Source organism: Hippoglossus stenolepis, chromosome 8, assembly GCF_022539355.2.
Source record: "Hippoglossus stenolepis isolate QCI-W04-F060 chromosome 8, HSTE1.2, whole genome shotgun sequence".
NCBI classification, from domain to species: Eukaryota; Metazoa; Chordata; class Actinopteri; order Pleuronectiformes; family Pleuronectidae; genus Hippoglossus; species Hippoglossus stenolepis.
In genome coordinates this window covers 16,989,509-17,001,215 of record NC_061490.1, presented here as the reverse complement: position 1 = coordinate 17,001,215, position 11,707 = coordinate 16,989,509, and the positions used below count along the sequence as shown (strand labels likewise).

The 11,707-nt window shown below is 44.7% G+C and overlaps 2 protein-coding genes across 5 annotated transcripts; one reads left to right on the top strand and one right to left on the bottom strand.

Annotated features, from left to right (window-relative positions):
• Positions 1–247: 247 nt before the first annotated feature.
• On the top strand, positions 248–7,196 carry khdc4 (KH domain containing 4, pre-mRNA splicing factor). Of its 4 annotated transcripts, none has more exons than XR_004697378.2 (14): positions 248–413; positions 828–1,017; positions 1,897–2,025; positions 2,119–2,198; positions 2,292–2,344; positions 2,442–2,614; positions 2,801–3,018; positions 3,101–3,161; positions 3,870–3,930; positions 4,042–4,304; positions 4,449–4,592; positions 5,148–5,229; positions 5,319–5,404; positions 6,422–6,485. XR_004697378.2 is itself a non-coding variant. In XM_035163892.2 (14 exons), the coding sequence occupies exons 1-14, from the start codon at positions 385–387 to the stop codon at positions 6,652–6,654; spliced, it is 1,824 nt and encodes a 607-aa protein (XP_035019783.2). In that variant the 5' UTR covers positions 248–384; the 3' UTR covers positions 6,655–7,196. The 4 variants fall into 4 exon arrangements, 3 of the variants coding, with proteins under 3 accessions (XP_035019783.2, XP_035019782.2, XP_035019784.2); XM_035163892.2 differs by having other exon boundaries at positions 2,801–3,012; positions 5,120–5,229; positions 6,422–7,196; XM_035163891.2 differs by having other exon boundaries at positions 5,120–5,229; positions 6,422–7,196.
• A 199-nt stretch (positions 7,197–7,395) lies between these two features.
• LOC118113854 (NADH dehydrogenase [ubiquinone] flavoprotein 1, mitochondrial) lies at positions 7,396–10,220 on the bottom strand. The gene is made up of 10 exons (XM_035163894.2): positions 9,976–10,220; positions 9,629–9,711; positions 9,368–9,538; positions 9,079–9,262; positions 8,810–8,999; positions 8,394–8,606; positions 8,147–8,313; positions 7,971–8,052; positions 7,733–7,878; positions 7,396–7,634 (listed from the first exon to the last, which is right to left on the bottom strand). Exons 1-10 carry the CDS (start codon positions 10,057–10,059, stop codon positions 7,539–7,541), a joined length of 1,416 nt encoding a protein of 471 aa, XP_035019785.1. The 5' UTR covers positions 10,060–10,220; the 3' UTR covers positions 7,396–7,538.
• Positions 10,221–11,707: the final 1,487 nt, after the last annotated feature.

The window sequence follows — 11,707 nt, the reverse complement described above, 5'->3', positions numbered from 1 at the left end:
AAAACGTCCAACCTCACAATGTTGAAGGACAAGAAAAATAAAAACCCTGATTCAGATCCGCACCAAAATTCAAAGGGCTCTTCCCTGACCCCCATCATATGGTTTCCCCAAGTTTCACGGTAATCAATCAGTTGTTTTTTCTATAATCTCACTTATAAACAAACAAACAAACAAACAAACAAACGGGGGGCAAACATGAGCTGCTTTCTGGCGCCATCTTGAGGCGCCATCGTTAAACAACCGGAGGCGGAAACGGCGAGACACGAATCTCGCACCCAAAACAACACAACCTGCTGAGTCTGGCTAACGTGTCCGGAGGCTGCTGGACGGGTTTCGGCTTGTACTTTCACGCTGAGAGGACAATCCCCGTTAGACAAGACCTTGATGTCATTTTGTGGAACTCATAACGGCGGGTGAGTGCGTCGCATCGGGCTGTTTTTCACCGTCTCCTCCGTGTAGCTGCTCTCTGTTAGCCCGGCTAGCTAGCTGACGTTAGCATGTTTATATAATCATGGCGGACTGCTGCCGGGCTCCGGTGCGCGTTGGTTGTCTTTTATTTACGTGTTACACAAGAAGAGGACACGTGTGTTCACATGTTGCTGCTCATGGGCAGAGACACGTGGTCACAAGAAACAAAAAAATCATTAAAAGAGTTGAATGAGTGAAACCTCCACAGTCCATTCTCACTTTTGTCAAAACCTGTCAAACCTGTCAAACAACAACACAGTGGTCAGCTGATGACAGGTGGTTTAGCTCCATGAAACATCATCATAAATAAGTTCATTTCTTTTCCCTGTTCATCTTATATTTGTTTTCTGTCTTCTCAGGCGCCGCAGCAAATGGGACCAGCCCGGTCCCGGTCCCGGTCCCGGCCCCGGAGGGATGGGGGAGGCTGAGGCGGCACCCACCGGGGCTCTGGATGCTGCCGCCGCCGTGGCTGCCAAGATTAATGCCATGTTGGTGGCCAAGGGCAAACTCAAGCCCTCGCAGATTGGACCCCCAGGACCTCCGGAGAAGGTAAAGAGCAATAACAGATACCACCTTAACAGATGCAGTCCTGTCAGTGTGATGTGGTTTAACCACATCACAAACCACATCACCCAATATGATCCGTACGATAAGCACCTTCATAAATGAGTGTCAACATAAACTGAACAACAACCTTCATGTAGGTAGGATGTTTTACAGATTTGCTCCATTAAATAGCATTTGTTTTTGCTAGGTGTGAGAAATAAACGGCTAAATGAGCTTATATCATGATGAGACAATAATAACTTGTCTCATATCAGACCCCATACCGTTAATTAATAATGTTTCAAAAATCGGCCAATATTAATTTTGTGGGGCTGATCCATCTAACAACTTTGTATGTCTGTAGAGGGATGTTTTTGACTGTCTTATTTCAGATGAGCCGATACCTGGATTTTGTTTATCATCCGATACCGAGCACCAATCCCATACCAACATTTAAAGAAATTACAGCTTATTCAACAGTCTGAGAGAAATTTTACTCCATAATAGCTTAGAATGTACAAACAGCAGATCCTTTGAGTTTGGCACAAGAGTTAAATCGATGATAGAGATCTGGACTCAGTTATCAGCACATCTCTCTCGCTCAAGATTAAATACTTTTAGAGTCATCATTATCTTGTGGCCCAATAATCTATCTGTCTACAAGTACTTTGTGGCAAAGTGTCATCTCATCCTGTTCAATCACATTAGAGAATATGTGACAGCTCTATTTTGGGGGAAGATATTAGTCTCATATGAGCAAGTTCACCACAAATCTTTTTCCTGCCTCCAAGTTTTCTTCAGATATTTCTGTACTGAATATAAGTGTAGTGTCTCCAGTTTATTTGGAGTGACACATATTTCCACTCTGGGCTCCTCATTCAGATTATGGGTGTTGGGAAGCCTCCAGTGCAAACGAAAGCCAAAGATGACCTGGTCGTAGCCGAGGTGGAGATCAACGACGTCCCGATCACCTGTCGGAATCTCCTGACGCGTGGACAAACCCAGGATGAGGTCAGCAGCAACATGTTCAATCCTATCTTAGCGTTAAGTTCATCAGTCGGCTTGTGAATTCATAATTAATGTGTTTTGTACTTTCACGTGCAGATCAGTAAAGTAAGCGGCGCTGCGGTTTCAACCAGAGGGCGTTTCATGACGTCAGAGGAGAAAGGCAAAGCTCTACCAGGGTGACTTCTCTTACCTCATTTTGTTTAGCAACTGATAAAACGTGTTGTTTACTGTTTATTAATAATACCTTTGTTACTGCTCTTTCCACACAGAGATCGACCTCTGTATCTCCATGTTCAAGGACAGACGAGAGAACTTGTGGACAGTCAGTGTTTTGTCAAACTTATCATTAATCAATAATGGATCTACGTCTTCGTGTTGACAGTAATTACATTCATTTTTTTTTTACCCTTGTTTTCCAGGGGCAGTTAATAGAATCAAGGAAATAATCACCAATGGTGTGGTCAAGGCTGCAACTGCCTCATCATCTTCTTCATCCTTCACCCCAAGTTCGGTCACAGTTTACCACCAGCATAACCCGCCTCCACCCTCGCTGCCTCCCATTTCCCACCACAAACCACACTTTCAGTCGGGGGTAAGGAGTCTCTGTTTGAGTCATTTTAATTTTCATAAACTAAGATGTTGCAATGACATGGTTAGTTTTCACCGTAAAAATTATTTTATAGTTTTTTTTCTTCCAAAAACTCCATATCTATTTGGTTGGTGGATGTTATGTTGCATACAGTTATATTTGTGCACTTTTGTTGTCTTTGTGTTTCAGATGCATTATGTTCAAGATAAAGTCTTTGTGGGACTGGAGCACGCTATCCACGGGTTTGTGGTCAAAGAGCGGGTCGAGGGCCCCGGTTGTTCTTACCTGCAGCACATTCAGGCCGAGACTGGGGCCAAAGTCTTCCTCAGAGGAAAGGGGTCAGGTTGTTTGGAGCCTGCCTCTGGACGAGAGGCCTTTGAACCCATGTACATCTACATCAGGTCAGGGTAATTTTAAACCTTTCTTTTCGGACATATTTATCGCTTATGCAATACTCTCAAGAGCTAAATTCAATCTTTTCCTCTCCAGTCATCCTAAACCAGAAGGACTCGCAGCAGCCAAAACCTTGTGTGAGAACCTTCTTCAGACTGTGAGTAACCTCCTATTTCCACTACAACTGGAATTGTGATTCCAAACACTGTTTAAACAACATCTGAACAATTGGAGTACCATATAGTGCCATTGTTTACTGGCTGGAGGAAGACCTGCATCACTGACCAGCTGACCACAGTTATGCTGGGTGCAGATATTCCAACTATTTGGAAATGTGGCACGGCTCTTGCTGCTTAAACAGATTTAGTTCGTTTATAAACCCAAATAAAACATAACAAATATTCCAGAGGTGCATAAAAACTTAGCAAATGGTCAATTAATATATTCTAGACTGATCAAACTCTTAGGCATGAATGTGACAACTATCAGTGTCTTGAACCAACTCTGGAAAGAAAGAGAAAAGTCATTAATCTGAGCTTTTACAGACGTTTCATTATGGTAATACCTATTAGCACACATCAGAATTATAGAGAGTTGTGTACATTTTGTTTTTATCCTATACCATGAGATTAGCTGGTGTTTTCTATACAAACAAATATCACAACAAAAAGATGGAGGTGCTTCTTCCAGGAGGAGATGATGAAGGGCATCAAATCATTTGTATTGAAACATAATAGTTCAAAGTATTATGCAGTATATTTATTATATGTTTTCTATAATACATATATCTTTTAAGAGTTGTCTTACCTTTATTATTATTACCTGCAGTTTGTTCCAAGCCTGAATTACATTTTTCCTTTTGCAGGTCCATGCAGAATATTCTCGCTTCCTCAATCAAATGAGTACAATGATGCCAACACAACAAGGTACACAACAACTGGTTGTCTGTGGTTTGGATTCATGGCTTGAGTTGTTACTGTTGCTCCTGTCATTGAGAAAGCCTGACATGCTCTGCCTCCCTCTTCTTCCTCCTCCAGGCTTTGCTCAGCCTCCAGTGGTGAATGGGATGCCTCCTCAGCCTCCTTACTACCCCCCTGCTGGATTCCAACCAGTCTACCCCATGCCTGTACCCCCACCTCAGCCCCAACCTGTCCCTCCACCTTACACTGTCCCCCTTCCCATACCTCCTGCAGCACCCACAGGTGTGCCTCCCCAATATGCACTCCCACCCGGCCCTGTTCCAGCCCCCAGCCCTGCTCCAGCTCCTGCCCCTGCTTCCGTTCAAAGCATGATGCCGCAGGTAAGAGTGAGCCCTGACATCAATCATCTTTAAATAAAGTATTTCTATAAATAATAGTCATTTCTGATTCAAATCTACACACCAAAACAATAAATAAAACTTTGAAACTTTGCTAAAAATCAATTATGCTTCATGTTTTTCCAGACTCTTCCTCCTGCACCATATCCTCCATCTGCTGCAGCACCACCCAAAGGTCCACCTTCTGCTGTCCCCACCAACCCACCACAGAGAAGACGTTTCACAGAGGAGGTACCAGACGAGAGGGACAGCGGCCTGCTGGGATACCAGGTGATTAACGGCTCCCATTTTTCCTTGTTTTTATTTTTCCCTCTACTTTTCTTTTCCTCCATCTTGTTTCCCCCTTGTTTGCCTTTCGCCTCTTGTTTGTGTCTTCGCTTTTTCCTGAGTGTGTTTTGTGTCAGTTCACTTTCATCAGGCTGTTGTGTCATTCCTGTGTGAAGCTGCTCTCTTTAGTCACTGTCTGGAGTTTATCCTTCATCTTCCTCCACCCTTTCTTCACATGTTTAGTCAACAGTGGTTGAGATTGCATGGCCTGCTGTTTCCTTTTGCTCTTCACTCCCAGTAGTTAACTTATGTGTTATGAGAAACAATTATTTCTGATAAGCTTTAAGTATCTTTCAAAGTGGATGAGGAGAAATCTGTGTAATCACAGACGTGTGGTAAGCTATAACTCGCATTGACCAATTTTTCTTTCACATTGGTGCTGGGATAGGTATATTGTAACAGATTATAGTGTTAGGACAGGGTTTAGTCGAGGATATGTGCTAATCGTGACTGTGTTTTTCTGCTCATAGCATGGACCCATTCATATGACTAATTTAGGTGCAGGCTTCCCAGTGGGCAGCCCTGAGACTGCAGGACTCCCACCACCGAGTTCCTCTGGACCGCCGAGTGAGAGGGACAGGTACTGAGAGTGTGGTGATATTTTCTTATATTTTATCATAAATATATTAGACATAGTTTACTCACGCCATCTCGTCTTCTGTTCTCCAGTAGGCAACTAATGCCTCCACCACTTTTGCCTGTGAATGGAGTGAGACCCAAGATGGAGGAGAGAAGGCTGCCCCAAGGCCCCATGGGTAAGGGCATTATCCTGTGGACTGACAAATCACTGACCAAATCCAAATCCACAGTTCCTGACTGTGCCCTCGTTTATAAGCTCAGCCTGGATCTATTCACAGCCGTAATGTCGAACTGCAGAGTGTAAAATGTAAATCCTCTCCCGGGCCGCTCGACTGTGTCTGGAGTTCAGTGGCTTCTCTTGAGATTGCACATGTAGTTGGCAAATCCCCAAGTAAAAAAAGTAAAGCTTTTTCTTTTGGATTTGAATAATGAGCCTCCCTGCTCTTGTGGCAGATTAGATAAATGCAGCATTACATGCAGGCACACACACACACACACACACACACACACACACACACACACACACACACACACACACACACACACACACACACACACACACACACACACACACACACAGCCTCAAAGTGGCCCTTATGCTTCTTATGATTCTTCCAGGATTCTGCTGCTGTGACTAGAAACCTCCAGGTAGTGAGGTGGAGCTATGACTCTCCATCTTTTGTGCATTGCTCAGTCATTTGTCTCATTAGTCGAAACCCACCGTCCCGTTCTGATGACATCATCAGTCTGGAGTGTCCGCAGTCTGTTTGCTTTCCTCACTAACGAGAATCTCTCCTGTTTTTGTGTTTTTCTCTTTTTCTCTGTGTTTTTCTTCTCTTCCATGTATCTCTGGGGCCATGCTGGATGCTGATTGGGGGTGGGGCACGACTCATCCTGTGATGCTGTCCTGCCACTCGATTGGACAACACTGTCGCTCCCCACCAACCAATGGCTGCTCTCAAATGGCTGCCCCCTCCTCTACTCTGCTGACACTATGATTCAAATCTATTAACTATTTGTTTCTCCCAAAATGTGTTTGGAATAATTAACTTTCATGTGTTTTTATATGAAACATTTTGCTGCTGCTGCTGTTCTTGTGTTTTTTTTCTCTCTCTCCCCATATCTCTCTCTTTCTCCCTCTCTCCCCAAATCTGCCACCTTTTCCTCTCTTCTGCGTGTCCTCCCTCTTTCAGAGCCCGCAGTGAAAAGATTAAAAACTGGTTTGGTAGCGTACACTGGGGATTCATCTGATGAAGAGGAAGACCACGGCACCTCTAAAGCCTCAGGGCCAGGTAACCCTGGGGCAGTTCCCCCGACCTCCATCTCCTCAGGCTGGACACAGGGCTATCGCTGCCCTCCTCCACCACCCCCTCGTGCTAAAACACAGCCACAGCAGCAGTCGATGCCTTTCTGGATGGCCCCGTAAAGCAGGAAAAATCTAACCTCCCTCAGAGCTTTCTACAGAGTCTTATAGGACGTTCAACCAAACTGAGCCCATCTCTTTCCAGCACTCATCACATGGATGACAGTTCAAAGCTTCTGTGGTCTGAGCATTATTTTAGTGCTAAGGGTCCTAATGGACATTCTATTGTTTAGGTTTTTTTTCATTGCACACATGATAGTTTGAAGATGATTATTTGCCGGACTGATACTCCAAACTATTCTGTGGATGTATAGATGATCAGATGAGATATTCTGCTTCGGGTTTTTTAAAATGGAATGATAACCCCATGCCGAGTGTCTTTGTAAAAACAGTTTCACCTCCCGATGATGTTGTACATCACTGACCACTTTTCATTTCATCCCATATTTCCTACTTTTCTGCCCCTTTACTTTTTTCTGTCCAAGTCAGTGACACCATCCCTTCGTATTCTGTTGTTTTGTACAGATCATATCGGACTAAATGTAGGGAAACCTGATTAATTTGTTTCATGCTTTTATGAAATAAACTTAATTTATTGCCATGTTTGAACTTGTTCTGTGTATTTTCTATGAAAGTCTGTCCTGTCATATTTGGTAAAGGGATCATTACAAACCAATCAGTCACATCTGTAGCTGTAAAATACAGTACATTGTGACGATCTTACTGCATCTTACTCATAATATAACTACTACTTATCCAAGGATTATAACTTTAGACTAAGAAGAAACTTCAAACTCTGTCTTATACTGTACAATCAAGAAAAAGCATTTTAATTTGAAAAACTATGCCCAAAATTAATGTTTACATTTACGTTTACACATTTAACATGATGAGCTTTAAAATAATACAGTTGTGAAAGACAGAAAGCTGACATGGACATCACACTTTCACATCATCTCAATCGCCGGCTCTCTTGGAGGGTTTTTCTTGTTATACTGACCAATGCGATTCTCCATGATTGGCCGGAAATGGCGGATTAGGCCCTGTAGATACAAACAAAAAAAGACAAAGAACAATAAAAAAATACCAATTGCTACTCGTTTGAATCTCATGTCAGGAAAAAGCTTCCAAGAAATGTCACCTGCACAGGCCAAGCGGCTCCGTCCCCGAGGGCACAGATGGTGTGTCCCTCGATCTGCTTGCTCAGCTCCCAGATCATGTCGATCTCTGAAACGGCTGCTTCTCCTCGCACAAACCTCCACATCATCTGATCCATCCAGTCCACACCTGAGGAACAGGATGCAGAGGGAGGAGGTCCACACACATAAAAACAACAAGCAAGCTGGATTGGGGGTGGAACACATTCTGCAGTGCCTTACCCTCTCTGCAGGGGGTGCACTGGCCACAGCTCTCGTGTTTGTAGAACTCCACCAAACGTGCAATGGCTCTAATCACATCAGTCTGCAGGGAAAAGCACAAGTCTGCACATCGTCACTGAAGTCTGATTTTAAGGGAAGGTGCAGTGTATCGTGGGATTATTCAGGGAGAGTTTTACAGATTTATCCAGGACTATAATGGCTGCAGTTCCCAGAGCCGTCTCTGCGCGGACCAGGTCATCGAAATCCATCAAAACATCATCGCACACATGCCGAGGGATGATGGGAGTGGAGGACCCCCCTGGGATCACTCCTAATAGATTGTCCCAGCCGCCCCTCACTCCTCCTGCACCAAATCGAAGGGGAGGTCAACATCTCATAAAGTAAACCAGCATCAACACAGAGGAGGACTGTAAACACACACACCTCCGTGTCTCTCTATCAGCTCCCTCAGCGGAACAGACATCTCCTCCTCCACCGTGCACGGCGTGTTCACGTGACCGGAGATGTTGAACAGCTTGGTCCCAGAGTTCCTCTCCCTCCCAAAGCTGGCAAACCAGGCTCCTCCTCGACGACAGATTGCAGGCGCCACAGCAACCGTCTCCACGTTGGAAACAGTCGTCGGGCATCCAAACACCCCTTTAGGGAGAGATGCAGCCAGAGTGAATAATCAGATAAGGACTGTACTGATAATGTCAACTTATTGTGCAGTTTCTCAAAGGGATAGGGGTGAGAAGATAATTAGTGAATTTTCATTTTTGGGTGAACTTTCCCTTTAACCCCTTATTAAACTTTGTAGGAAATTAGATGCAGGGGATTGTGGAGCCGACTGTTTGCCTCACCTATATCTGCAGGGAACGGTGGCTTCAGTCGGGGTTTCCCTTGTTTGCCCTCAAGAGACTCGATGAGGGCCGTCTCCTCGCCGCAGATGTAGGCGCCGGCTCCTCGCATCACAAACACGTCAAAGTCAAACCCAGAGCCGCAGGCGTTCTTCCCTATCAGCCCTGCTTTGTATGCCTCATTAATAGCCACCTGTTTGAGGGAAAATACATCATCATCACCACAGCACGAGACAAACTTGCACGCCAGTCATCCGTGTGGGTTTACGCACCTGTAGATTTGATGACTCATTGTAAAACTCTCCTCTGATGTAGATGTATGCAGCGTGGGCTCCCATGGCTCTTCCAGCCAGCAGGCAGCCCTCTATCAGCTTGTGGGGGTCGTGACGCATGATCTCACGGTCTTTACAGGTCCCGGGCTCGCCCTCGTCAGCATTCACCACCAAATACTTGGGCCTGGGGTACGGATACATCAGCACAGTGGCATTACTGGTGCAGACCTGGACGTGGGCACTATGGCCTAAAGTCTCCCACAGATGTTGATTTATTTTCTGCTCCTACCTGCCGTCGCTGGGTTTGTTCATGAAGCTCCACTTCATTCCAGTGGGGAAGCCTGCCCCCCCCCTGCCCCGCAGCCCTGAGATTTTCACCTCGTTCAGTATCCAGTCTGGTCCCTTCAGCATGATCTCCTTCGTCTTGTACCAGTCTCCTCTTTTTGCTGCTCCCTTCAGTCTGGTAGAAGGAAGGAGACGGACGATGATTTTTACAGGGTGTCAGGTGATCAGAGACCAGGCAGGGTGGTTTTACATTAAATACTTTTACCTCCAGTCATGCCGGCCATATAAATTGGTGAATATCCGGTCCTGGTCGCTCAGAGAGCCAAACGTGGCCTTTTTTGGCTTCACCTGGTGACAGAGAAAAGGTTTTGGACACTCGTCAATCCAAAGAATTTTATGAATATATTGGAGCTGCCTATTCTCATTCAAACATATTAATGCGGGTAATACTGACTTAAAACATTATTTGAATTGTTGAAATGTTGTAATTTATATGTAATATGAAAATAAGGTAGGACCAGAGACAAGTTGATCTAAAGTATGATCAGTATCTTGTGACCCAGTGATCTGCTGTGTACACATTAAATAGAGCTGCAGGGTGAACAGGCCCACCTGAGTTTGTGCTGCGCTGCTGTAGCTCAGCCGCGGAGTGATCTGACGCGTCACCGCGTTCCACAGCGTCCGTCGCGGCAGCATCGTGCAGGAGGAAGAAAACAACAACAACAACAACAACAACAAACTGTTTGAATCTCCTGAGGCTTCTTCTCTGTTCAACGTCTCCTGCAGCTCAATCGATGTGTGAGAGCTTCCTGCTGAACGAGCTTCTGCAGCTTCATTAAACTAAGAGGATTATCTGGCAACCGCGTCACTTTATCTCCCAGCTTCCCCTGCGGCGCACACAGGTATCAAACACTTCACACACGCGCACAAACGGACACTGTTAGGGGTCAGTATCAGGGACCACAGTCAGAATAACCTTTGACCTCTGACTGTCATTTAGTTTCATATCAGTGTAGTGAACCCCAGCCGGTGAAATGTGAAGCTGACTGAACAGACGTTTCCTTTCCTTCACAACCTCTCTTCAGAAACAGAGGTGGCTTCTTAATACCCCTACAACGTCCTGAGAAAAAAACCCTTTTCAAACAGCTTGAACATAATTTAATTAGATAGTAATAGTTTAGAATACTCCTGGTAGACCGCAAGCGCCTGTGAGCATTCAATTTAAGTTGATTTCAAATTGTATTTGGGTCATTTCTGTCTAAATACATGTACTTCCTGGTGCGAGGCCGGCCAAATTAGAGTGAAAGAGTCAAATTCCCTCATTCTCTACTCACCACTAAGCCGATGGAGGGTTTGGGTGAAGTGTTTGAGTCCACAAGACACTTTTGGAGTTTCAGGGGCAAACAGCGTTGCATCCGAATCCAATACAATTGAAGTCAATGGTGTCGTCTTCTTCAGGCGTAAAAAAACAACAGAAAAAACACAACATGCCTCGTGTGGTGTCCTCCAAGTGTCCGCAAGCCCCGACATTCATATTCGACTCGAAACTGCATCATTTACACCAAGTCTTTAGCCTGTTTTAGGCTTAAAACACGATGTAAATTGGTTGTTGCAGATTTCCCATGGGACGCAGTTCTCTGCGCGCCGGACACTCACACTTCATTTACGTTGTGATTGGTTTACGTTGTGATTGGTCGACGCCTTACTTGCGCTGCAAGCTGAACTGCAAAGATACAGTGACCTCAAGCGGAACTGCGGCAAATCCGGTAATTTCTTTACATAAACATCCTTTCACAAGGTTTTCACTTGAAGAGAAAAAGGGAGCTTAAAGGACGAGCTTACACCCAGAGCTTCTCCGCTCTTGTTATGAGAAACAGAGTTAACTAACTCCTCCATGCTGCCGTGTGGTGTCATCCAAGTGTCCAGAAGCCCCGACATTCAAAGTTTTTAGCCTAAATATCCGCTACCAGAAGTAGCGATGCTAGCGGAAGTAGCGATACTACCCCACAGGGGTCAATGTGGAGAAATAAACGGAATTCTTAAGACTCCGAAAAGGGCACTGACATCAGTTGACATTATTTCAAGCTATATCAGCTTCATATTATCTTAAATTGAGCTTGACTGGGCCAATATCATTTCATATACTTTCCTCTCACAGATGTTCAGTTTTGGCCAAGTAACACAAAGTATCAGTCCAGAAATGCTCAAGCATTTAAGAAACTAGGTTTATTTGGACCACTATATTGAACATGTGCTTTTAATTTTTCTGCCATGTTTTAGAATGTTTTTTTGTCCCTGCTTATATTTCATGACTCCCTGGCAGAGGAGATGTTGTATCTCAATG